We start from the raw sequence: 25,989 nt of genomic DNA, 5'->3' as shown, positions 1-25,989 counted from the left end.
ATCTTGACAAAAGGAATAAATTCATGAGCCCATATCGCCTATCGGCCCCAGCATCAGCTTGCATCTACCACGTCAACCAGTTTCTGCACCCCCTCCTGTCCCCATCAATACTTAGTATAAAAGACCGAGTATGATTTAGTCAGATGAAGAGTTCATCCATCGACCGGCTTTCTTGAGACTAGAGGAAATCTTACCGTCTCTTTCGGCCGCAGGTGAAGACAGACATCGGGTGGGTGAGGATGCGGTGAATAGAGAGGACGTCAGATATCGGACCCTCAAGGGGTGGACTCGTTCTAAATAGAAGGCACGTTCGCTAAAGCCGGACAGATTGGGTTTGCTCTAAGTGATGTAGCGATAAGGAAGGATAAGGCTCGTCATCAGGAAGAGGGAGAGTATTGCATCCGATGGGACCTTTAACCCTGAGACAAAAGGTAGGCTCGTCCTAAGAGGAAGGCGTTTGGCGGGGACCCCAGGCACCGGGCTCGTCGTCGCGAAGCAAAAGGGTTTTAGAGGGGACTTCTACCCGTTTGCGCGGCGGCGGGGGAGTAGGAAGCGGAGGTGGTGGTGGTGGTGGTGGCGGCGGCGGTGGCGGTGGAGGAGCAATCGCGGGTTCGGCGCCGTCCCGAGAGTAGATGAGGACATTCCAATTGCCTCCACAGAACCTATGTTTTGGCAGTAAGTAAGCAGCTGACCAGCAAGCGGCCTCGCGTCCCGTAACGACGGATGTAGTGAGAATCATAAAACACCAAGCACACTTACTGTTGCGCGTTGCCCGTGCAGCCCTGGTTGCAGAAGAAGTCCTCGGTCCGGTTGGCGAGGCCGTTGCGGTCGTGGCCGCAGAAGCACTGGCGGCCGTACTCGAGCCCGGCCAGGGGAAGTCGCGGGCCTTACAGTCCCGGACGCACATCTCGGGCGTCATGAAGGTCTGCTCGGGGCCCTGCAGGGCGTTTTCCTTGAGGGTGCGGTCGAAGGCGTTGAAGTCCCTAGTTTGAGTTGGACGGATGATGAGTCTTTTTCTTGCTTGCGGTTTGGATAATGGAAATAGGGGAGGCAATCAGAGGGAAAAGGGGGAAATAAAAGCGACGTACTGGTAGCAGCCAACGGGCTCGTAGCCCTCAATTCCGGGCCCGAAGCCGTCGAAGGCTTTGCCCTCGGTGAACTTGAAATGGCCCTTCACGTACAAGGCAAGGGCCCCATGGCCACCGCAGGTTGTCTTGTTGTCTACACTTGTTGTTAGTATATCCTCGACTCTCCACGTAGCAGCCACATTAAAGAATTGCTTTCCAGGGATTTGGTGAAGGAAAAGAAAGAAGAAGTCTTAGAAACTAAATAACACGCAGTTCATTCATTGAACAGAATAGAGATTTACTTACTTCCGACACAGGGAATGTCGCACCGCTCGTCCAGGACAGGCACGTTCTCGCCCTGCAGGGTGTTTCCGCAGTAGCACTCGCTGCCGTACTCCAGACCGGCCAGCTTGAAGCCGCTGGCGGCGCAGGCATCCACACACCGGTCGATAGTCATGTACTCCTTGGGCACGCCGCTGCCGTAGTTGAGAGCGCGAACTCCTTTTTCACCGTCACTTTACTCGGGGCTTAGTATCATCCCTTGTCTGAGAGAAGTAGGTGTGGTGGTTTTGTATGTGGATGCCTTTTTCCCAACCAGTCGAGAGAGAGAGAGAGAGGCAGGTCAATAAAGAATCTCGAGAAAACTTACCTAAAGCATCGACGGTATGCCGCTTCCCAAGACGGATCGGCGGGAGGAGGGGGAGGTGTCCATGGAGCAGGCTCTACGACAGGCGGCTCCTCAATAGGGGGCCTTCCGGTGCGAGGATCGCTTTTCCGGACAGAGAGCACACCCCCGGTAGGATCCGACGGAGGTAAGGTAGGCTCCGGAGGCGGTTGTATGACAGGGTGCAACGAAAAGTCAGGCTCCGGAGGCGGGCCCCAAACAGGGTCCGACAGAGGCAAATCGGGAGGTCGTTCGGGAGAGTCGGTTGGAATAACAAAAGCCGATGCGGCACCAGCCAGCCCGAGGATGGCGGCAGATCGCATTTTGAGATTTATCTGGAGAAGCGAGTGCCAGAAGTAGTTGACTCTCTGAAGGGGAAATATATCTACTAGAGAAGTAGACGAAGCAGAGTCGGATACTTATAGTATTGACTAAAACCCTGCTGAGAAGGGGCCTTGATGATGTCAAACTTTATGATCTACTAACTCCCGCTATATTGCTGCCCTATTTCGTTCATGCTCAACCATCAATTATAGCACTTCTCCCTAATAGCCCTGGTGCGCGTTAAAAGGCTATATCTTTGTTGACAAGTCCTAAATTGGCCTTGTACTGTTATACGATGTCTCAAGTAGATGTCTGGCCGTTCGCGGTTTGCTTGGAAGCCCGAAGTATGTATATGCAACTTCGATTTGGCCATCACGGTCTTCTTTATGCAAATACGAACGTAGCTAATGCATGTCCTCGAGGACCTCGCAAAGATATGCCTCTCCAAGCCTCCAAGGTTGTGGTGCGGCCGCACGAATACCTTTCTGGATCAAACAGAACGCCTTCCCTGATGCAGAGATGGTATCTCCTTTAAGCCCTTTCGAGCAAATAAAACTCCCTAACGCCTCGAAAAATGCACGTGAAAAGCACTTGGCTAGATTATTTCTCCTTGGCCAAGATAACCTTGTCACGCTCACTCCTGCGTCGGTCAAACTGCTTCTTGGTGTGGCGACGCTCGTTCTCCTCGCGTTTCTTGAGGGCCTGCAGTTCTTCGGTCTTGATTTCGCCAGCCTTCTTGACCACCTTGGGCATATGCCTGTGGCGGTGGATGCGGCGAATCTCAGGCATGTGCTTGTATCTCTCGACGAGGGCGTCATTGTACTCCATGGACTGGCGTTGACGGGCGCTCTTCATTCCTTCCCGAGCTGAAGCATTTGCTCTCCAAAGTCGAATGTTTCCATCATCTGAACCAGAAAGGATGTATTTGGAATCAGGTGTCCACTGTTTTTGTGTTAGCGAGAACAGAAAACTCCTAATCCATAGCAGGAGGTGCTTACCATAGCCGAGTAACAACGTTGCATACGCTTCGTATGGTAGATCTATAGCTGAGTGTTAGCACTTGTATCTTTGGCGTGACCCGTATAGTCTTAAGGGATTTTCTTACATCGCGGGAATGACCCTGGTCCCGGTTCCATAATCGAATAGTCTGGTGAGATTGTTAGCTGGCTATCATATCCAATATGCTGTGCAAAGGACTTACTCGGTCGTAAGAAGCTGTCACGAGCTCTTGGCCAGTTGGCGAGAACTCGACGTCCATCACAGCTGCCACATGGTCCTTCAGGATATTGAGGGCACGGTCAACCTTGCGCATATCAAACAACTATTGCAAATGTTAGTATCCAGTGTTGCACTTGGCTTTTTGGTACGAAATTTACATAAACGGAATGATCCTCAGATGCAACAGCACAGTTCATTCCTTCCATAGGGTTGAAGGATATGGCATTGCAAGCAAAAGTCAGGACTGTCTTGGCGATAGGCGTTGCCGTTCGAAGATCGTAGAAAATGATGGATCGGTCTGAACCGCAAGAGCCCAAGATGGAGGTTTCGACCTGGTTAAAGGCAACGGCATTGATGGTGTCGGTCGCATTCGGCCAAGCCAGTACTTCGGGTGCTGCTGAGTGTCGCTCCAAATCGTAGATCGAAATACCCCGGGAACCGCCAGCCGCCGCGAAAGAATTACGGCTCCTGTGGTGGGAGAGACTGTTCCAGGAGGCGCTGCCGAGCCAGGTAGACAGGGGCTCGCTCTCGCTCGGGGTGTTGTAGGGGTCGTATAGCTGAATCTTGCGATCGGTACCGCACGTCAAGAGCTTCTGGTCGCGTGTCCAGCATACCGACTTGACAATGTTCTCGTGGGCGGTGGTGTGCCATCCCTCGGCCTTGTCGTATGATCGGGACAGATCCCAGGTCTTGACTATGCCGTCACCACTGCCACTGGCCAGGCGCTCGAGCGAATTGGGGTCCTTGGCCATGGAGTAGACGCCGTCGACGTGACCCTCTCCGAGCTGAGCCAGGAAAGGCTGGGCGAACATGCGCTGCATCTTGACAGCGGTCAGGGGCCTTGGTGTACTCACGCGCACGTTCGAAGGGATGTATCGCGGGATCGAGGTTCTTGGGCATCTTTGAGTTTTTGCTACCGGCGGGCTGATAACTGTAGAGACATAGGCAGTCAGTAATCGAACGAACGCGGGCATGTTCGGAGCAGTGCAGGCAGGCAATGACTTACGCCTCGACGGAGCGAGAAAGCGCCTTGATCTTCATGGTGATTATGGATATGCGACGACTATGCAAAGAGGATCGACTGGCTGCAAAGTCAAGAGGCAATACAAAGATAGTCGGGACTGGAGTCTAGCAAGAAAAGCAGCCCACTCTACAGCGCCCTCCAAAGCTGGGATGCAAGATGGACAAGATCAATACCGCGAACTTTTTAATGGGGCTTATCGCTATCTGCCCTCCGCAGTGGCTGCTGCTGTTGAAGCTGGGTCACGTGTCAATATCAGCTGGAGCTACACCCCACTGAAGGGAAAGAAAGGTACCTAAAGAAGGTACCTAAAGCTACCCCCCTCCCCCCAATTGCAGCGATTGCTTAGTGGGCTTCGGTGTCGTATGCGCGGCAACCTAGCTTGTAATAGAGCGGCTCTGCTGCTGCTGGGCAAGGCTGCTTGCTTGTACGTAGCGTAGCTCAACCATCAATCGATTAGCTCACCTCCAACCATATCAATACTCTTGACAAACGACCACAGCATCCACGTCGCATTACAATCTCCTTCCGCGATTCGCTTTCTGCCAAACACCCGCAGTCACAAGAAATATCCCTGTCATCAATATGGCTGCAGGCACGTCGGCCGTCAAGGAGGCCCAGGAAATAGCCAAGACCGATCCCCGGAAAGCCGAAGCTCTCTACAAGGACATCATCTCGAAGCCCCCGTCCATCACCTCCGATGCCTCCATCAAGGAATACGAGACAGCCCTGATTAGCCTGGGAGAGCTATACCGGGACCAGAAGTACGTTGTTACCTGGGGAGGAAGCCATTGCACGAGCGAATAGGTGCTAACCGATGGCATCATCGTCATCTAGGAATTCCCAAGCCCTGGGAGAGCTCATCTCAACAAGCAGAACAGTACTTTCTTCGTTCGCCAAGGCGAAGACGGCCAAGCTGGTCCGCCAGCTACTAGACCTCTTCGAAAAGATCCCCAACAGCACCGACATCCAGATCTCCATCACCAAGTCAAATATAGAATGGGCCACGTCGGAGCGCCGCACCTTCCTCCGCCAGAACCTCGAGACCCGCCTGGTGACGCTGTACATCGCCAAGCAGTCGTACTACGAGGCCCTGACGCTCATCAACGGCCTGCTGCGCGAGCTGAAGCGCCTCGACGACAAGCTGGTGCTCGTCGAGGTCCAGCTGCTCGAGTCGCGCGTCTACCACGCCCTCGGCAACACCTCCAAGGCCCGCGCCGCCCTGACCAGCGCCCGCACCAGCGCTGCCTCGGTCTACACGCCGCCCCTGCTGCAGGCCAACCTCGACATGCAGTCGGGCATGCTGCACACCATGGATCAGGACTTCAACACGGCCTTCTCCTACTTCATCGAGGCCCTCGACGGCTACCACACCCAGGACGAGACCCCCAAGGCCACGGCCGCCCTGCAGTACATGCTGCTCTGCAAGATCATGCTGAACCTGGGCGACGACGTTAACCAGCTGATGACGTCGAAGCAGGCCCAGAAGTACGCCGGCCAGAACCTCGAGGCCATGAAGGCCATCGCTCGCGCCCACTCGAACCGCTCGCTCGACGAGTACGAGCGCGCCCTGGCCGCGTACAAGTACGAGCTCGGCAGCGACGCCTTCATCCGCAACCACCTGCGCCGCCTGTACGACGCCATGCTGGAGCAGAACCTCATCAAGGTCATCGAGCCCTTCAGCCGCGTCGAGATCTCCCACATCGCCAAGCTGGTCGGCCTGGACAACCAGCAGATCGAGCGCAAGCTCAGCCAGATGATCCTCGACAAGGTCATCATCGGCGTCCTCGACCAGGGCGCCGGCTGCCTCATCATCTTCGACGAGACGCAACGCGACGAGAGCTACGACGCTGCCCTGAACACGATCGACAAGCTGGGCAACGTCGTGGACGTTTTGTACACCAACCAGGCTTCAATGCTCGAATAAGGGGGTTTACTACTTGGGGGCAAGACGGTGTATGGTGGATTGCAGGAAAGGATGCAAAAAGACGAAGCAAGAGCTCGTCTGGAAACAAGACCAGTTGATGTTGCCAACTTGGCTGGTTGGGTCTTGAAGACTACGCAAAGCAGTTGTGTAATACTAGATGAATAGACCGAAATGACAAGAAAGGTCACGACGTCCACACACACATACACATACACATCGCGTAAATGATCATTTATGAGAAAGAAAGGAGTTTTGAATTGATGTCATCATTATTTGTGTATTGTTTGTTCATGGTCGCGTTTATCCAGACATTACAACCATACAACAAACGCCAATCTGTGTGTATGTTGGTCTTCTGTGCCGAGCCCTTCTCCTTAAAAGCCGAACCGGGCTCTCTCTCTTCCAATCCTTAAAATAAGTAATAATAACGCCGTTTCCGAATGCTGTATGTGTCGCCTTGTCTGTCTGAATGCAATGTATGCCCCAACACAATAGACCGACCACCTTGGACTCCTGGCAACCAGCCGAGAAGAAAGCTGTCGCTGATGATAGAACGTAAAAGAGAGAGAAAACAAAAATGCTCTCTCCTCCCTCCCTCTCTCTCTCGACTCCGTTGTAAATGGGAACATACCAAATGCTTGCCACGCACGAATTCGGGTATCTCCAATCGAGTGAAACGGAAGAAATAAAACGCAAGTAATCGAACAAGAACGCCATGTTTGCAACGCGAAATTGCCCACTTCATCTTTTCACATCACACCTCTTCTTCTCCTCCTCAAGCTCCACCGCCAGTAGCTTTCTTCCCCCGTCCCTTCCCCGAGCCCGCGCCCGCGCGCCGCCTCCGCTCCTCCCCCACGATGAGCGCAAAGAGCCGCTTCGCGAGCGACTTCTCGTCCCAGCAGCCGCCGTCCAGGCCGACCTCGGCGCGGAACGCGTCGACGATCTCGAGGTGCCAGGGCTCGAGGACGACGCGCTCGCCCTGGGCGCTGACCTCCTTACCGAGCAGCGCGGCGGAGCGAGGCGGACTGCTCGAGCCTAACAGTCCTCTTTGGGACTGGGACTGGGACTGGAACTTGGCTTGGCGTTGACGGAACTTGGCCGGCTCGTTGCGGCGCAGCTGCAGCAGCTCGTCAAGGTGGATCCAGTGCGACTTCTGCCAGGTCGGGGGTTCGGTGCTGGAGCCGGAGCTGGGGGCGGTCACGGTGCTAGAGCCAGTACCGCCGCCGTTGGTTGCGGCGCGTGAGAAGGGCTGCAAGCTGATGGGAGGAAGAGGCTTGGCCCCATTGGCAGCGTTTTGACTTCCGTTCGGTTGCAGGCTGAAAAGAGGCTTGACGCCGTTGGCGGCATTCTGCCCTCCATTCGGGACCCTGAACATAGTGGTCGCGGGCATTTTGATGTTGGGCGGTGCTGTCATAGCAGTCGTCGCGGGCATTTTAATGTTAGGCGGTGCCACCACAGCCTTGGCCGGGCTCATAGCACGCTGGCCGCCATTATTAGCAGCGAAATGGGCGGGGAAGTGGTTATTGTAGTCCTTCGGCGGCGAAGGCGAGTTCTCTTTATCATCCGGATCCCCTTCGTCTTCATCCTCTTCTTCTTCTTCATATTCCACAAACTGCGGACGACGGCCCTGGCCCTGGCTCTGGCCCAAGCTGTTGCCGCCCAATCCTGCGGCACCAAGCGCTGGACGGCCCATCATCCAGGTCTGGATCTGCTCCGACGTGCTCACGGGGCGGTTGTTCCCCGCAAACTCGACAACCCGGCCGGGCGTCTTAGGTTTCAGGGGCGATCGGAGGCACGACTTGGCCGGCGAGGCGTTCTTATCCCACTTGCTCGGCTTCTCTCGTGGCGGAAGACGTTCGTACTCCGACTCGACAGTCATGACCGAGTCCTCGTGCCCAACAGGCTCATCTCCCTCGTAGTCGTCAGACTCCTGTTCACGCAGGTAGTAGTCTTGCTCTTCCGGCTCCGGGGCATTGTCTTCAGCCTCGTCATTGTTGCGGTCAGGGGTCGAAGGTGCAACGCTTGGCGTGAATAGCGAGGCGGTATTAATCGTGCGATCCGTTCGAGGCGTGAAGTTTAGCTTTTGGGGAATATGAGGCAACGGCGACTGTCGTTCAGGAGTGGAGGGCATCTCATCATACGTATCGGCAACCGTATCACCAGAGCGGAGGGCTGTGCCCGGAGAGAACAAGTTGGTCTGGCGTTCAGGGCTGACGCGGAACGACGCCTTCTGTGGAATAGACGGGAAGAGACCCGTTGCGCGGAGCACCGATTGAGGCTCCTCGGGCTGGGACTTTGCGGCACTTGAGAGTTGAGACCTGATATGAGGTTTGGGTATCGGCCGGTTTACAGTCTCAGGGGCGGCTCCGTTTGGAGTGTTAGTCACTGGAAGAGGCGCCGGAGACGAGAAGAACGACATGATATCAAAAACCCCAAAGAGACCTGAGCGTCTAGCCGGCTTCTCCAGTGTTTTCGGGGGTTCTGGCTTCTGCTGAGAAAGCATCGAGTAATCTTCGGTTTCCTCAGCAGCCCTTGGCGCGGGCAAAGGTGTTGGCTGCTCTGGGCGTCTTTCTTCCATCTGGGCAGGAACCTCTTCCTCGGGAGACTCGGGCGCCTCCTGTTGTGGTTCCTCACTGGGGCTCGGGCTATCTTGTGGCATCGCTTGAGGGTCGGACCACATCTCCTCTTCTGGTATCGCCTGAGGCTCGGGGCGCATCTGCTCTTGGGACACAGGGGCTTCGTCTTGAGCCGTAAGCTGGGCAATGAGCGAGTACTCTTCCTCGGGCTCTTCGCTTAGAGGACTGTCGCCCATTTCGATGTGAGCTGGGCTCTTGAACTCATCCTGGTAGATTAACCGTCGGACGTTCTTCTTCCAAGGACTGGGGACCTTGCTGCGCCGGTTGGTGGAATCCCCGTTGGTGGTGGTTGAGCCGTGCAGTACAGACGGCTCCCGAGATTGGGATGACCGAGCTATGATATCGACCTGCGAGTGTCTCCGAGCCCGCGATTCAGCTCGAAGGAGCTTTTTTCGGTTTGGGAGTCGGCCGGGATGCTTCAACATCCCACAAGTCCATACCATCGTCACCCATATCAAAGTTGGGCTGTGACTCCAGACTCTCATCGAAGTCATGCTGCGATCTCGTGTTTTCGTCGAATCCCTCATCGACCACTGTGTTATCGTCACGCATAGCCTCTTCGTCACCTCTGCCGTCCTCCGATACATCCCTCTCTACACTTTGAGCAAGGCTTTCTTCGCCTTCCGAGGGCTGTTCATGGCCTTGTTCGTCGTCATTCGCTTGCGATTGCAACTGGTTGTCGACAACGTCTTGTTCTTCCTCTTCGTTTACTGACTCATGGAGCGATTCCTCCTCTTCGTAAGCCATGTCATCGCCACCTTCAAACTGCTCCTGCTCAGAGTCGGAAAAGTCCTGTTCATCTTGGTGGTGTACATCACCCTGGTCATCGCCCTGTACTTGCTCATCCTGATAAGGAACACCACCTTGGTCTTCACTCAGAAGGTGGTCATTCGAAACTTCCTCCTCCTTTGCGACGTCCTCTTCAGTATCCTCTATCACCCGACTGCTATTAGCATTGGTCCCACGAGCAGCGAAGATGTTGCTAGAGTTCATCGATGCCAAGGATTTCGGTGCAGACATTCGCCTTGTTCTCTGTGCCGTCGGGCTACTATCCTCGCCGGTCCAGTCTGGGAAGGCCTCGCTCGGCGGGTCAGCCCTGGCAGAGCTGGTGACCAGCAGAGGAAACTGTTCCAACTGCTGCACCGACCCTTGAAGGGAATGTCTCCGGTCACTTAGCGGCGGGCCAGCCACGGACTTGCCGAATGCATCGGCTCCATGTTGCGGCAACTGAGGCTTCTCTGTGCCAAAAGGATCATCCACCCTCCCCGTTATGGAAGGCGAGGGCACACGATGCGACACCTGGGCAAAATTGGACCTGATGCTCTGTGCCAGAGACGCAATGGGATTGAACAGGGACTGGGTCTTGGTGGCGGATGCGGTTTGATGGGGATATTCGCGCTTCTCGTTTATGGGTGATTTCTGGACGGAGGATTGGCGCGAGTCGCTTCCTGATCTTCGGAAAGGGCTGCCAAGGCTGCTCTCTCGGCCTTCTGGTGAAGACCTATCAGACATGACATGTTGCAAACTTCGGCCGACACGGACTATGGGCGACAAAGTAGGTCTTTGGGTAGACATGGGAGGTTGGAGCAGATCGGCAAGCCCAGGTGAGTCGAGTTTTGCATGGGGGTACTGAGGTGACGGACTGCTGTTGTTGGGGGACGGTGTGCCCACTGCATTTCCTTCGGATTGTGCAGGTTGCATGTCCACATCGTTGGCAGATTGTACACCTATTCTTGGAGGTGATGAATGAATATTCAAATCTGACGTGTTTATCACTGCTGTCGCTGATTCTCCAGCCCCCTTGCGCGCCTCCTCTTCGTGGGCATTCTTAGAACCTGTCGTAGAAGAGTTGGTATCATCTGGCGTGGGCAGTCTCATAGATCCGAATGCATTAGCAGATCTAGCAGCTGAATGAACATCGGCGGAATATAGCTGACTGCCTGGGTTATCCGCGCCAATAGGGTGTTTAGATGTTCGAGTGGACGGTCCAGGAGTTGCCGCCTCCAGCACCTCATCGGGAATTTCTGAGAACGAGTCATCCTGCATTTCGGTATCGTCTGTCCTGTCGATATCCATGTCCGTCGGCTTTCCTGCTCGCGGCTTCCCGGGGGTCGCGTCCCGAAGCACACTGTCAGGCAGGCTCGAGAACGAATCATCTGCAACAGGAGCGGCCTTTTGGGCACTTTTCGCAAAGACCTGTCGACTTAAAGGGGTTTGCCTCATCCGCTTGGGGCTCTTAGACCAAGTTTGCGGACTCGACAAAACGTAGTTGGAAGGGCTGCTGTACGCAAGTATCGATGAAGTAGGCTTGTGCGAAGGGAGCTGTGGTTTCTCTTGGCGAACAGGCTGCTGTTCTTCTTCACGTGGAGGAGCGCCTTCTGCACCCCCTCTCATCGACCGTAGACTCTGGTTTATCATGAAGTTCGTCTCATCTCCGCCCTCGGCAAATTTGGGCGGCTCACCGCCTTGTGCGCTATCTTTCATGGACCGACGCAGACTTCGGTTGATCATGTAATTTGTCTCGTCTCCACCTTCAGCGAACCGAGACTGATGGCTTGCTCCAAAGCGGCTGGCTTCGTTTTGGCTGCGTTGGAAAGATGCTTGGAAAGAGGGCAATGATTCGACCGCTATCATACTGAAGTCGGACGCATGCGCCAAGGTATCCTGTCGTCCATCTGTAGCTTCACTCCCTGCCGGGGCTTCCGATGCATCATCACCATCGTCGCTTTCAGCTTCGCGCATTGCGCCGTAGGATACATGGTCATCGTGCTCGTCTTCGTGAAGATCATTAATCAGTTGGTCCATTAAGTCGGCTTCCGGACCGTCTGATCGATTGTTTTCGTCTCGTGGCGATGAATAGTTGCCAGGCGCGTCTCGCGGAGGAGACGAGCTCGGCGCTAAGTCGTGATGCGAACGGCTATCCTCATTCCCTTCCGGTATGGCTTCCATCTCCGAAGGCGCATCCTTCATCCTCGGACCTTCCGAGAACAACAGCAGGTCCGAGTTTATTTGACGGTTGTCCACCTCGCTAGTAAGCATAGCCATCTCATCATGGTTAAGCGCCTTGCGCGGCCGCCCTCGCTTTCTCCCCGTAGGTTTACTCGACGAGGGAACAGCGACAGCAGGTGTGCCGCCGCCCGCTCTTTTCGCCGCCGGCGTGTTCTTCCTCGCTTTAGGGGCCGCTTTTGGCTTCGGTGTCGGGTCGTCTTCGGTAGGGTCAACGGCGTCAGTGCCCATGTCAAGTTGCGCATCGCTGCTGAACATGCTCATCTCGGACTCGGGGTTTTTGCTCTGGCGCGTCTTGGCGGGGGACTGGCGCGCAAGCGGGGTGCCGGATCGCTTCTTCCCCCTCGGGGCCGGAGTGCCGTTCTTGCTGCCCAGCGGGCGGCCGCGCTTGCGCGGCATGTTCAATTCGCTTCCGAGCTCACCGCCTTCGTCATCGGTGAGGCCGCGGAGCGGCACCAAGGTCGTCGTCGTCGTCGTCGTGTTTTCTCTCCTGTTGCTGCGGCTCCGCGCGGGTGACGAGGAGGGGGCGAATAGGCGGCGGCTGATGTTGCTCCTTTGGGTCCCCATGGCGCTGTTGTTGCCCATGCCCGACATCATCTGGTTGGCCTCGACGGTAACGAGGAGCCGCTGCGGGGCGTCTTCGTCGCCGACGTCGAGCTCGAAGGTCTGTTTCCGGGGCGAGCGGCGCGACGAGGTGGTGGAGAAGCGGGAGCCGCTCTGGGACAGCATCGACGTGTGGGTGCGGCCGGTGCTGATGGTCTTGGTGATTCGACGCGAGGACGGCGGCGGCGGCGGTCGCATCGAACTCGGGGGTAGTAGCTCCATGTCGTCGTCCCCGAGCGGATCGGGCGAGGAGCCAAGGTCGATATAACTAGCCATGGAGGGAGGGTGTTGGGGGCTTGAAGCCCGGATGCCTGTCGGTGTGTACTCTGGGCTATATTGACGTTAGACCGACGGGCCACCCTAGTACATGAAAGTCCAGGGCGCGTGCATAGAATTTTAGGACGCGTTGATATGCGAAAAAAATACAAGTGCGGCCAAATGAATAGCAGAGGTTATGGTACAAGTATCAATCAGTATCATCAGGGTGGGTGGGATACGGGATATGGGCCGAGGGTGCAGTAATAAGAGACATGGTTTGGGTGTCCCAATTACCCAATATCGGCCTCCATAAAACCTGGCTTGTTGTTTACTTCGGCCACCAATGAGGCATAGCTTGGGCAAGTTCAAGTCCCCTGCAGGGACCACTTTGGCCACTCTGGCTGTTTTTTTCTGAGGCCGCTAACTGGCTCGAGTCTAGACGCAACGTGGGTGAAGGACAACGCCCAACTGACAACTTAAAAAAGCATCCAGAAGACCCCGGGCTGACGGCCTGGCCCCTGTTTCAAGAGAGATACCCTGCTGATTATTAAGACACCCATTAAGACACCCCATTTTGACGACTCTGTCATCGACATCGCATCACGACGTGCTAATGTTGCTAACAAGGTGCCTCCTTGACATTGTGTCGGACATATCGACGCACCTTTTCGGCGCCAAGTTGTCCCTGTTATTGTAAGAAGTACATGACTAATTGGTTGAGTAGCTTGCCCTTTGTAACTTACTCCAACCAGTACAACAGACGTACCGAAGAGCACTTGGATACCCCAACGAAAATGACGACATCCGGCCGAGGCGCGCCCTTCTTGTCGATGTGTATGCGTAGTTAGGACATAACGAGCCAATGAATAATAAACTGACTGCTATTCCCTTCAAACCCCCAAAATATGTAGCTTGCTTAATAAGGGGATACAACATCTCCAAATTGCGTGATCATTCATCGAAACATATTGATGGCTGCCGGGTGCTACAGACCGATCATAGCATCTTCCATCGTCACTTCACTGATTAGAAATGCAAAAGCCGTTGAACCTTCTATATAAACACCTCGCCAGACGCTGGTGGCTTTGAGCCGGTCTTGTTTGCGAATACCATCCGCTTCTTCTTGTCACAGCTTCTCTCCTTGTATACTGTGACCTTAATATTCACTCGTATAAGTCAACTTGCGCCTACTCCCTCACACACAAGCCTGAAAACCAGCCCATCCAGCAAGCTCCCCCCCCCCAAAGAAGGATCCCCCAGCCCACCAAACCATGGCCATAACCCCCACCCCCATCCCCCGCGGCCCCGTAACCGCCCCCCCTAAACTTCAGCCACCCCCCGGCCCCCGGCACCCAAGCCGTCAACTACGTCGAGGACCCGCCCGCCGGCGAGCCGAAGCGCAACCTAGCCGTCAACCCGCAGCCCGTCGCCATCGCCGACATCCGGGGCCGCGAGTCCGAGTTCACGCTGGACCACGACGGCTTCCTCGCCATCACCCCGCCGAGGCCCGACCCCGTCAACCCCAGCAGCGACGACGACGACGTAGACTTCGACGACGAAGCCAGCATCGCCGCCCGCTACTACCCCGAAGTCACCCGCCTCCTCCTGCGCCACGTCCCCGGCGCCACCCGCGTCGTCCTCTTCGACCACACGATCCGGCGCGCCCGCCCGGGCTCGAAGCGCGCCCCCCGTGCTGTACGCGCACGTCGACCAGACCGCCGCGTCCGCCCTGCAGCGCGTGCGCCGGCACCTGCCCGCCGGCGACGCCGCGGCCGTCCTCGCCGCGGGGACGCGGTACCGCATCGTCAACGTGTGGCGCACCCTGAGTCCGCAGGGGCCGCTGGAGGCGCACCCGCTGGCCTACGCCTCGTCCTCGACGTTCCGCGACGAGGACGCCATCCCCGTCGAGCACCGCTACCCCGGCGGCTACACGGGGCAGACGGCCGCCGTCGCGCACCGCGGGGACCAGGCGTGGTACTACTGGAGCGGCATGACGCCGGACGAGCGGCTGCTGCTCGAGTGCTTCGACAGCGAGAGCTTAAAGTCCGGTAACAGCCAAGTCAAGGGCGGGAGGACGCCCCACTCGGCTTTTGAGGATCCGCGGACGCGGCCCGATGCCGAGGGGCGGGAGAGCATCGAGGTTAGAGCTTTGGTTTTTGGGCCATGAAGAAGATGAAAAGGGAGAAGAAACCTAGAGTATTTCGTTAATGGAGTCTGAGGGGAGGACTAAGCAATCAGACGAGTTGCGTGTCACAGAACAGAGATCGAGTATCTTTTGAATATCCATACTATTTTCGGAATGATCATTATCAAGTATGAAAACTCCCAAAGTGGGCATCTATCGGGTATGTTGTTGCGCAGTGCAAAAGTGTCTTGTCGTAAGGACTGGAGAGAAGAAAGAAACAAAGTAAATAAAATAGGAGAAACCCCGCGTAATGCCATATGCCGTAAACCATGTCGCTATGCCGCATCGATCAGATGATAGGCGCGTATGAGAAAAATCAGAATTCCTTGCCCTCGCCACCAAGACTCCGTTGTGCCGTGTGTCCATGAACTTCTTCGCAAAACCCCCCATATATATCTCGATCAACGCCAAGAACGATCATGTCATATTCAACCTCGACGCTTGCCCCTCCCACTGCCTTGGCGGGACATCGCAGCACCTCCATAGCTGCTCTGCCGGCTCATGGGCGGGGCGGGAGATGCGTGGTTGTTGGCGACGACGCCAGGCGCCAGTCCGCTCAGGATGCTCGAGCCGAGTCCAGGTTCGTCGCGCAAACTACTAGAAGGGACGCCCAGAGACTCGGAGAGGTGTTCCACAGAAGGTCTTTGTCCTTGTATGTACGCGACGTGTCGTGGTGTAGCTGGACTGTGGACCATGTTCTCGAGCAACCGTCTACCGCCGTTCGGTACATCAATGTTGGAACCCGTGCCCTTGTGCCGCTGGTAGCTCTTGAAGACATTCATGATCATGAAGTCTTGCTGGGCATCATCTTGGTTCAGACCCATAGGCGTATTTGACTCGGATTTGACGTAGGCTTTGGAGTACTGCGAGTGGATCAAAGGAGGAAGCTTGGGCTCTTGGGTGCCCATCTTGTCCAAGTTTCCAGCAATCTCAAAGTTGGCAAGGCCCTCAATGCCAAGGACCTTGTCGTCCATGAAGTTGTGCTGGGTATTTTGTCCACCGCGGGTGCTGCGCGTGGCATGCGAAGGTTGGCGCTCCATGGTCGGAGCCGCCAATTCTTCCTCCTCCTCGTGCGCATCGCCGTTACCGAGCTCGCTGTCGTCAGGAGGCGTCAAGACGTTGCCGTTGGCATCGCGGCGGGTAAGCAGGTACTTGTAGGAAGCCAAGGCGGCCGTGTTGTAGTTCATGGACAGCTCCTTGTCGGTGAAAAGCTTGTCAATGCTGTAGATGGGGCCCGTCTCCTTGCGCATAGCTCGGATGCGGTCGTTTTGCCATAGAGGGGTAGTGTTGGAGCCGTCGAGAGCTCTACGAATGGGCGCGGGAGAGCCGTCTTCGTCGCCGCCGTTTCGCTTTCTCTTCTTATTGTCCGTGTAGCCAGACGTCTCCTCCATCTCGCGGCGTAATCGAGTGGTCCGCTTTGCGTGTGTGCCACCAGGGCTCGCAGGGTTGGTGAGGCTGAATTGGTTCGGGTGCAGGAACAATGCCGAGTTGTCGGAGATCTCGAGGGCTTCCTTCTCCCTGCTCAACCGGGCTTTCTTGGACGTTATCGCATTGATAAGACGGTCTCGGAGGGTGGAGGACAGGGCCCTGTATTCTCGTTTCGCAACCTCGATCTTGTAGGCGCAAGTGTTATGGTTCTCTTGTAGCCGTCGCTCATATTCGGACTAGAGAAACAGTAGGGTCAGTATGGGCTGCGCATTGCTTCCGTCAAAGGACAAGTTCTGTACCTTCTGGCTTGTCAAGTCGTAATCACGAGTCTCAATCAAGTCCTCGACATTGTGAACCCAGTCCTGGAATGAAGGGCCGGCCATCTCCAGGAGAGTGCGGTTGGGGCGGTCGGCGCCATTGGCGCTGGCTTGGGAGAGCTCACGATACTCGCGCTGGATCTCGTCGAGGGGGCGGTCGGCGTAGGGATCGACACGGCCGACCAGGTTGAGGTCGACCTGAATTTTCTGCAGCTCCTCTCGGTAACTTCTGTCGCGATCACGGCTCATTTGATCAGTAAGCAAAGCGAGCTTGTCGCTCAGGACCTGTCGCTTCTTGTCGCGCTTGGAGGCTTGGGCGGGAGGGGATTGCGGTCGGACGTCCCGACCAGGCTTTGTAGCCATGGCCGACGAGGGTTCGGCGGTTGCCATGGCTCGAACGATTGCTTGTTGCAAAACGATATGGTGTTGGGTGTATTTATATGACCGGAAGTCTCAATAGAGTCGAGTGGAGGGATCGAGGGATCGGTGGGAGGAGGAGAAATTGGAAATGTCGAGGAAGTTGTGGGTTGACAAGAAATCGGAGATTGTTCGCTGTGCTGGATGGATTGGAAAGGCAAAGCAAAGGTAGCTGTGGGAAGAAGCACAAGAAGACGGAGACAATGCTTGGTCTCTTGCAGAGAACAATAACTTGTTCAGAAATGAACAATATCCTGGAATCAAGTTACCCAGAAGTGGTGAGGTTATTGTTGTGTCTGGTCAGAGGGGACGGTCCATTTCGCTCTAATCTGCCAGGTTTGTGACGAGGCTTGCATTGCTTCTCTCATGCTGACTTGACTTACAACTGAGCGCCGCCTTTGTCACCAGGCACACCAAAACCAGCCGCCATCATGCCGACCCAGCTTTTGGCCAACCAAGACCCACCACCAGGCCTAAGCCTATCTGCTACACCTTTGGGGAAGGCGGTGAACCCAGAAGGGCTGAATCTACAACACCTGATTGGCCTGTCCAGACATGTCATATTCCAAATCGGTAACGAGAGACGCCCTCTTCCGATATAACTTTGTACGACAACGTCTGCTTTTCTTCTCACGTTGATGTAACAGTCGTGATATGGCGTGAGTATCCCTTAAACGCGCGATACGCCCTTCCAATCGTACTCTACAGACCTAAAACACAATCACTTAAGTGATGTCTCGGCTCGGTCCTAGCGTCATCGCATCGTCCGGCCTCCCATATTGGTATTGTTCCCAAGCTGTATGTCCTGGTCCAGTCCCAACCCCAATTGTTCTTGCGATACTTCGTACTTCCCCGGCATATCATTAATCATTATATAGTACCCCGTCTTCTCAACAGGCTGGCTTTCGCCTCGCGCTTGTAATACAAATACCAGCAAACTTGGTATCATCGAACTCCCTCTTTTTTCCTAATGCGCCCAGCTCATCACTGCTACCAAGCCCAAGTCCAAAAGGGGGCATGATAGCATTTCGTAGTCTGTGATGCTGCTAATTCCCGGCCCTATGGTGTCATTCCGTCAAGTTAGCTTTTTGATCGTGTCCCAAGCAGGAGGCCACTGCTCTGTTGGAGAACCCACTCACCAGACAAAACAACAATGGCAGGCTCAGCCACATCACCACAGCGAAAATAATCCAAAGTACCGCGAATACCATGTAGGCGCGATAGGTTGGCCGGGGGCGAGGCTCTTCCAGTGTCTCGCCGGCGGGGCAAGTGTAGTGTCCGTATAAAGCAACGGCATCGTAAACCCTCGCTTTTTCTTCGTCGTACGGCCTTTTCCTGTCGCCAGCCCCCTCAAATTTAGGCTTTATGGTCGCACCTGTTCGTTCGCCGAAAGCCTCCGCCCAGTTGGTGACATATTCAGGAGAACTCATGATAGGGTGAGCGTGCGTGTGCTTGTGGGCGAAACCAGCCCCAAGAAAGAGAAGAAGATGAACAAAGGTAAAAGGCTCGTCAAAGAAGTAAATAGACGAGAAGGGCTGGGGATTCGTCCTGTTTTGCTTTACGCAGGCCGTGACGCTTGAGAAGTTGCCGTGGAGGATCATTAAACTCAACAATCACCTTAACTCCAGGGGGCCCGGTGTTGTTGTTCTGCGCGGTATCTTCCTTGCAGGGTATTGTTGAAGTTTATAAGATAACGAAAGTAACCCTTCAAACACTGATCAATTAGTTAAAATAAAGACACCCGATGGAAAACGATGATGGTGCGTAATGAACGTCGTGAGCATTTGTCTAGCATTGGTTTGCAGGCGACATCGCAGGATCTATATACCCATCGCCCTCCTCTTTTGCGCCTCCCAGAGGGAAAGATGGGTGGTATCAAGTCTGTACGCCAAGACCGAGAAAAGGGAGCAAAGAGCTCTCGTCTCCTTCTCCCGTTGTCTCGTCTCATCTCATCCATATCCTGTCCACATTAAAGCACCTGTTTGTCGTTGCAGCAGCGCCTCCCTCTCCTGTCTCTGCCGTTGGTGGTTCGTGGGTTTCTGTTGGACGGAGTAATTAAAAGGGACTCATTGTTGTCCCGTCTCTCCACCACATGGAATGCAGCCCACTCTTTTGATTTGTCTTGGGTTTTGGCCGCTCCCGAAGCCCAAAGACAAAAAAAAGGGATCGAACCGCAACCAAAAACCCCACCATTCTTCAACCCCCGATTCCTTCACCAAATGCGCCTCTCGTAATAGCGCTCAACCTCGTTGCCCGGGCCGTACACGGCGACGTGATCGTCGCCGAGCCCCAGGTCCATCTGCAGAGTTTCCACCATCCCTTCGTTGTATGCCCTGGCCGTCTGGACCATCTCGGCGACCCAGGGCATCGTCTCGGCGGCACTGGCGTCGCAGAGCATGTCCTGCTCGGCGCCAAGCTCCACTCCCTCCACCTCTCGGTTTGACGGCAAGTCTGCTGCGCCTGCTGCGACGACTGCGCCGCAGCGGAAGAGCGCGTTCTATGCCTCCTCCAACTGCGACGGGTCACCGCAGCCGCCGTCGACGTTCGCGATGTACTGGAGCCAGTCCTCGCCGCTCTGGATATCCAGCTGCAGCAGGGCGCGGTGTTGGAGCAGCTGGTTGCGGCGCTGGGCTTCTCTTTGTCGTGGCGACACGGACGGCGAGGGTGGCATCATGAGGGCGGTTGGGTGTAGCGGTGGTGACGATGGCAGGCATTCCATAATCATTTGCAGCTCGGCCTCAACGTCATAAAGCTTGCCGCGCAGCCCCTGCAAGTCCTCCTTCATGAGTTGCTTATCTAGCAGGAAGCTTTCTCCAGAGCCCGGAGTACGAGTCTCGGGGCAATCGTAGAGCTCATGTTGCTCGTGGGCAATGACTTCGATTGGATCGAGGGGAGGCTTTCGGTTGTTTCCCGAGAGGACATCGACAGTGTCCTTGTCCACTATCTCGTACTCCAACACATCTGTGAGAACGTTCATTCTCTGTCCCGCGCTGCCATGGTTGTTGCGGTTCTGTGCCGATGTTTCTTCGTCACTGCTCAAACAAGGACCGGCATCATGTCTGGTCTTGATCCGCTTGGACGGGAATATGCCGATGGTGTTGCCGTAGCCGGAAAGTTGCTGTTCGCCCGTTAGGTCAACCATCGTCGAATGTCTGTCCTGGATGCGCGAGACTTGAATGGATCTCCGGATTGGGGCACGGGTTCCGTTGATCTCTCTACAAAGACTTAAGCAGAATGAAGCATCCTTGTGGAGAATGGTGAGAGGGAAATGAATGATCAAATTCACAAAGGTCAACCCAGGATCTGGAGGGTTGGGTGCGACCAAATGTGTATTTGTGACGAGTGGTGTGTTGTCAAGAGGCGAGATTGAATGATCAGGCCAGACTTGGAGATACCTTCAAACAATGTGTGAAAAGATACCTTATAGTGGTATGTTTTCGGGGGTGTGAAAAAAAGGTAAGGGCTCTACGTTGAAGAACAACTATCAGTTTAACAATAACTGTTATGAGGTGGTAGGTGACTAGAGGCAATAGAAAGGTAACCCAGATGCGGCGGGAAGGTGAACCAGATGCGAAATGAAGGTAACCCAGATGCGGTAGGAAGGTAGTCGCGGAGCGTTGGAAAGAATAAAAGAGTCGACAAAACCCCGGAAGGAGGAGCAATAGTGAAGACGACGATGATCCAAAACGAGGAACAAGGAGAAGAGTAAGAGAGCCGACGACAATCCAAGTACACTGGCTGGGATACCCGAAACTACTTAGAGGTGTTTTTACATGCTCAAGACTTCTTATAATAGAAGGTAAACAGCTGCTTTTGAGAATATTCTTGATGCGTTAGATTACATTATAATCTGGTGGAAGCAGTACTTGCGTTATTCATAGAAGGGATACAGAGCCGGTATACCGTATGCATGGTGAACCTAGTTGCTATCACCAGTGGGATAAGCATTACCTGTATCATCGTACCAGTCACGGCCTATCCAGTACGGCGTGGCCCGGTGGAAGCATCGCTTTCTCTATTATCTCAAAGCTCACGTGCAATTTCCTCAAGGGGGCGAACATACAAGTTAGGAAATTATCTGCGGAAAGCATTGTCTTAAAAGTATTGCCATTAAGGAGAGAGCTACATCACTTCGTGATAAATAAGCTAAAGCATTGCTCTCTGCCTGGTATTTGTGATTCATCCATCTGTTATTATCATTCTTCATCCTATCATAAAGCCAGCACTAGCACTAGCACCAGCAGCCTCGTCCTTCATCTCCGTCGTGGCCTCTTTCAAATCCTGCGGCACCTTCCACCCATGAACATTGGCGGATCGCAGATACGCATCGAACGCCTCCCCGATGGCGTAATCCTTCTGGCGCGTATAGTTTGTCGACTCCAGCCGAGCAGGCTTAGGCTCCATGTTGCTGATGGCCATCCGGACCTGAAGAAATACGCCCTCCAAGCTGCTGATGGGCGTCCAACCCGTGTTGGTCAGCAGCTCCATGCACATGGCGCCGCCGGCAGTGACGTGGCCTCCGCCACCCATGCTGAACGGCAGGAAACGCGGTCGGATGACGCGCACGAAAGGCGGGGGAGTAGGGGAAGTCCCGGCCAAAGCGCAGCTCTAGCACCACGCTGGTGATACCGGCCTTCCGCATATCTCGTGTGAGGGGGAGATCCTGGTCAAACGAGTGCAGTTCGACAATCCACTGGAACATGTTGGTGATCTTGTCGAAATCGATGAACCAGCCAAGTTCGTGGAGTGGACTCGACGACTGGACCGCCTGGAGCTTCTGAATCTCCCTCGCAAGAGTTTTTTGTGCCTGCCCTGTTGCGTACGAAGGGGGGCTCAATCGCGGGAGCGTATCCAGATCCAGAGCGCCAGGGCGGAAATCGGTCTTGGTCATGTCGAGAATGACAGCAGAACCCTCAGGAGATAAGGGGATGGTTGATGTATTGTCATCGGCTTCCTTGTCCATGGCAGTAAGGAAATTACGGTCTTCTTCATCTTCATCTTCGCTGTCACCCTGGTGTCCGAAAGCGTCTTGCTTCAAAGATATCGAAGCCCGCTTCGCACCTTGATTTTGGGTAGATGGCATCGCACCCTTTGGCACGATTAGTCTACCTCCATTTCCCTGCGCTTCGTTGGCAGGATCTTGAATGAATTCTTCAACTCCTGTTCCCCCTTTAGTACTTATTGGAGTCGATGGATGTGACATCAACGAGACAGGCTGGACGAAAAGATATCTGCACTGAATCCAGTGCACGTGCTGGACCACTATGCAAAAGCTGTTGTTGAACTTAAACTGCTCGGGCAAGTTGACGAGTTCGTTCAGGCTGACAGCTGCGCAGATCTTCAGAGCTGAATTTGGCCAGTATGTCTTTTCTGCGCCGATTCTCTGGTATGTGCGACTCGCGTAGCCAAGACTGGTCTGAAAGTCGTGGCCAAAATACACGCCGTCGCCGTAGGCTCTGCCGTTCTGGATTTCCTCGAAGTTCAAACCCTGACGAATGATGCTGTGCCAGTTACTTACGGCGCTGCCGTGCCACGCAAGGATCGTCTTGTGAGGCTTATCCACCATCTTCAGAGCTTCCTGGAACTGGACTTCTTTCTCCGGGGAGCCCTGAGCAAATCTGAACTGAAGCCAGCCATTTACACCACTAATGTGCTCCTGTGGACGAGCTAAACCCTGGTCAGGTTTGCGGCCATCCTCTGTCGGGCACTCATCTACCTGCATGATGCATGAGCGGTTGGAAGCCACGATCCATCGAAGGAGTTTGGAGGCTGCTGGTGTTAGTCGATCCCATTTCTCGATCTGCTGGGTTGGGTTTGCCTCGAGATACGTTCTCATTTTAGCTACCGAAGGAATTGTTTGAAGCTGCATGAGGATCGCTGCCGCCTGCCTCTGTCCGTCGAGATCATCGAGATTTTGGTCATAGGGCAACATGTACCCATCCGACACCTTTATATCTTGCGCAGTTGCATCAGGTGGAACTGAGATAAGCGAAAATATCACCAAGAGACCAGTAATACTCTCAATACGGCCATGGAAGATCACATTGTCGTTGTTGGTGGATTGAAGCATTGCCACGATTGCAACGTAGCCTCCCTCCTTGAATCTGTCCCTATCCCGAATTGAGGAAAACTCGAAGGTCGATTGGTTCATGTTAATATTGCCCTTGGTTGGGTTGATCAGCGTAAATCCGTTTAACGTGATAGAAGGTACCTCTAGCGGTGTTTTTTGGCCAACACTGGGGGGTTCAAGAGGTGTAGAAGCGGCCCAGGGGGCAGGCATAGGAAACGATGGCATGGTGCCGCTGAAGATTTTGGGCACCTGAAGGTTAAGGCCGGTAGGAAAGTCGCGTACTCCAAAGCGTTTGGCATTGGCGTTCGTATTGACCTGTAGGCCAGCGTAGCAGAAGCTAATGAGGAGGTCGACCACATTGGGCTGGTTTCGAATCTCCTGGTTCACACTTGGTCCCAATCCCATACTCATGTACTGGAAAAGGCAAAGCGGATCGCCACAAACGTACGGCTTTAGTGCCTCGAAGTTGCCCTCAACCTGCTGGTGACACACCATACAGTAGTCTGTACATCGAATGAAATAGCGCATTGCAAACTGGGCAGCAATGAGTGGGAGAGAAAGCTCTTTTCCGGTGATGAAATGGTCTCTGGCAATAAACTCGGGAAGTTTCATCTGGTCGGCGTTGTCGCTTGGTTCATCGTATCGACGCCTCTTTGGCGAGACAATTCCTGTATTGCGGGACAATCTTTTCAGTTCTCTGTTTGCTTGGTCCCAGCTTAGTTCCGAGTGACTTCGGAGGTTGAGCAAAGAGAGGAAGGTGGAGTTCATGAAGGTATCAATGGACTCGCCAATGCTGAGGAGGCTCAACTCGGACATGGTCGATTCGTCGTCTTTGGACGTAGTGGTGCTTGTGGCCATGGGAGCAGTATCTGAGGTGAAAGCTCGGAGAGCCTGTTGCAGACTCGGTTTGTAGCGGCGGCATTTTCGCAGACAAAACTTGATATTCGACATGCCAGCTCCTCGATCCAGGGCTTCCTCCAGAGTTATATAGTATCCATCGTAACAAATCAAGAGTACAATATAGTCTTCAAGCTTGAGGTTCCAGGCCTCACGGGTCTCGCTAGAAAGACATAACTTTTCGACACGGACAGACAGTGAAACGATGTTGTTTTCGACCATTTGTTCGAAGCCACAAAGAACACCTACTTTGAAGCCCGAAGCCCGCGCAATAAGAAAGTCGCGGCGAATGCGGTTCATAACCTTCTTGTCGATCTTGGCACCTGTGTGCTGAGTCTTATGGCCGGCCTTACTGTTGCCAAGGCCGAAGATTTCATCTCCATCGCTGGCATAGTCGAAATCATCAAATCCATCACTTTCTTCCTCATCTGCCTCAAATGTCATGAGATCATCCTCGCTGTCATCTCGAGGCTGAGAATCGCCTACCAAGGCCGATACAAAGTTCTGCGAGAGGGTGGCGAGTGCTTCTTGAACTTGAATGCCTGAAGACTGTGTGACAAAGTTGCTGAGTGGCTCTGAAAGGGGGGCAGGGATATCGGTGGTTGCCCAAGCAAGGAAGCAATGCTCTGATGGATAGCTAGACCATTCATTAGGCACCACCTGGACCTCGACGTGAGGCAGAAGATCGTGGCTAAAGGTGAAGGTAAACTGGCCTTCTACATCGGATTTGGAAATGGTGCGGATACCAGAAATGCCTTTGGTGCGTGCCGACTCCAAGTCGGCTTGATATTTGTCCTTGTAGCCTCTTGCCATCTTGAAGTGGGCTATTTGCTGTAATTGTCGTACTGGTTTGCTTATATTTCCAGGACGAGGGAGCAATAAACTGCCTGGGCAAGATTAGGGACGGTAACAATAGCGGTGAAATCAATATTCCAGCTCGAACAAGAAGAAAATCCGGTCAACTATAAAAAGGAAGATATCTCTGCCAACCATGGTACCAGTGTTCCATGTGGTGCAAAGAGGGGGACTTTTCTGAAACTTACCTGGTGAGGCTGAACGTTGAAGGTCAACGCTTGAGATAATATTATTCCGGTGGAATAACGTGCTCACTTGCTGTATCCATGGATGTACTTCTCCCGATCTGTTTGCTAAACCGGACTAGACACTGGGTGTAGGAGTGTGTTACTTGACAATGGCCAGTGTCTGGCGTAGCTGGTCGTTCAAGTGTCCATGCAATGTTGCACAATATAGGGAATAAACGAGAAGTTGAGCTGAGTAGGGTGAGTCAGCACTTGGCCGGCTCACGATGTGTCGCTTTTGTGAGAGAAGGGTATGTAGGTAGCAAGCAGTAATTGATGTATGATGCTGGGGATGGAATCAGCAGCCAGTCGTGGTTCATACCAGCCAACACGAACATTGAATGGAGCAGCACAGTCACAGAAGGCGCATGTACTCAACGCTTGAACAATCAGAAAGGTGCATCGTGTCTGGGCAGAGGATGTAGAATAATAAATCCTCCAGGCCTGCCAAATGGACATGTTACTAAGGCGGTGCCTTGCTGCCTGGAGGCGTTGAACTACCAGGCAACATCTCACACCAGGAGCATTGAATGGAGATCCAATCCATTGTAAGTGGTTTAAGCAAGCACGGGGCTTTGGGGTGTCTGTATGTATGTACCCAATGCCCGCCACCTACAGGCCAACATTGCAGCAACAATGACGGATTACTGAAGATTTCCAGGTTGCACTTCATAGTATAGTATGGAAATATATACGCTTCTCAAGGATTCTGTTGTATTTATTGCGAATGGTCTCCAGAGACGAGCATGGCCTGCCTGTACTTAGACAGGTACAGCTGTGGTGGATACAGGGATGACTCCACCGGTATGCGGGGTGCTTGATTGCTCAGTTCCTAGCACTTGATCTTAGTGGGGGCCGACAGTCCGGGAATA

At 54.2% G+C, this 25,989-nt stretch overlaps 8 protein-coding genes across 8 annotated transcripts; 2 read left to right on the top strand and 6 right to left on the bottom strand.

Annotated features, from left to right (window-relative positions):
* Window positions 1-442: 442 nt before the first annotated feature.
* PG998_008892 (glyoxal oxidase-like protein) lies at window positions 443-1,524 on the bottom strand (the record flags this gene model as incomplete). The annotated part of the gene is made up of 5 exons (XM_066875708.1): window positions 443-662; window positions 760-845; window positions 902-1,010; window positions 1,089-1,221; window positions 1,374-1,524. The coding sequence occupies 5 exons, from the start codon at window positions 1,522-1,524 to the stop codon at window positions 443-445; spliced, it is 699 nt and encodes a 232-aa protein (XP_066727864.1).
* Window positions 1,525-2,655: 1,131 nt separating this feature from the next.
* Window positions 2,656-4,314, bottom strand: PG998_008891 (rRNA-processing protein SOF1; the record flags this gene model as incomplete). Its single annotated transcript, XM_066875707.1, has 6 exons — window positions 2,656-2,997; window positions 3,054-3,095; window positions 3,161-3,202; window positions 3,257-3,376; window positions 3,432-4,197; window positions 4,280-4,314. The coding sequence occupies 6 exons, from the start codon at window positions 4,312-4,314 to the stop codon at window positions 2,656-2,658; spliced, it is 1,347 nt and encodes a 448-aa protein (XP_066727863.1).
* Window positions 4,315-4,879: 565 nt separating this feature from the next.
* On the top strand, window positions 4,880-6,221 carry PG998_008890 (uncharacterized protein; the record flags this gene model as incomplete). Its single annotated transcript, XM_066875706.1, has 2 exons — window positions 4,880-5,058; window positions 5,132-6,221. The coding sequence occupies 2 exons, from the start codon at window positions 4,880-4,882 to the stop codon at window positions 6,219-6,221; spliced, it is 1,269 nt and encodes a 422-aa protein (XP_066727862.1).
* A 775-nt stretch (window positions 6,222-6,996) lies between these two features.
* On the bottom strand, window positions 6,997-12,742 carry PG998_008889 (uncharacterized protein; the record flags this gene model as incomplete). Its single annotated transcript, XM_066875705.1, has 2 exons — window positions 6,997-9,204; window positions 9,281-12,742. 2 exons carry the CDS (start codon window positions 12,740-12,742, stop codon window positions 6,997-6,999), a joined length of 5,670 nt encoding a protein of 1,889 aa, XP_066727861.1.
* Window positions 12,743-13,995: 1,253 nt separating this feature from the next.
* PG998_008888 (uncharacterized protein) lies at window positions 13,996-14,891 on the top strand (the record flags this gene model as incomplete). Its single annotated transcript, XM_066875704.1, is given in 3 exon segments — window positions 13,996-14,031; window positions 14,099-14,419; window positions 14,439-14,891. The coding sequence occupies 3 exon segments, from the start codon at window positions 13,996-13,998 to the stop codon at window positions 14,889-14,891; spliced, it is 810 nt and encodes a 269-aa protein (XP_066727860.1).
* Window positions 14,892-15,337: 446 nt separating this feature from the next.
* Window positions 15,338-17,044, bottom strand: PG998_008887 (uncharacterized protein; the record flags this gene model as incomplete). The annotated part of the gene is made up of 2 exons (XM_066875703.1): window positions 15,338-16,573; window positions 16,637-17,044. 2 exons carry the CDS (start codon window positions 17,042-17,044, stop codon window positions 15,338-15,340), a joined length of 1,644 nt encoding a protein of 547 aa, XP_066727859.1.
* Window positions 17,045-19,283: 2,239 nt separating this feature from the next.
* Window positions 19,284-20,213, bottom strand: PG998_008886 (uncharacterized protein; the record flags this gene model as incomplete). The annotated part of the gene is made up of 2 exons (XM_066875702.1): window positions 19,284-19,543; window positions 19,598-20,213. The coding sequence occupies 2 exons, from the start codon at window positions 20,211-20,213 to the stop codon at window positions 19,284-19,286; spliced, it is 876 nt and encodes a 291-aa protein (XP_066727858.1).
* Window positions 20,214-21,274: 1,061 nt separating this feature from the next.
* Window positions 21,275-24,851, bottom strand: PG998_008885 (Ubiquitin-conjugating enzyme E2; the record flags this gene model as incomplete). Its single annotated transcript, XM_066875701.1, has 2 exons — window positions 21,275-21,588; window positions 21,638-24,851. 2 exons carry the CDS (start codon window positions 24,849-24,851, stop codon window positions 21,275-21,277), a joined length of 3,528 nt encoding a protein of 1,175 aa, XP_066727857.1.
* Between the last annotated feature and the right edge of the window lie 1,138 nt (window positions 24,852-25,989).

The sequence above is a fragment of the Apiospora kogelbergensis genome (genome assembly GCF_038363985.1).
Source record: "Apiospora kogelbergensis strain CBS 113332 chromosome Unknown utg000006l_segment0_segment0, whole genome shotgun sequence".
Taxonomy (NCBI): Eukaryota; Fungi; Ascomycota; class Sordariomycetes; order Amphisphaeriales; family Apiosporaceae; genus Apiospora; species Apiospora kogelbergensis.
This window is presented reverse-complemented; position numbering and strand designations above follow the sequence as displayed.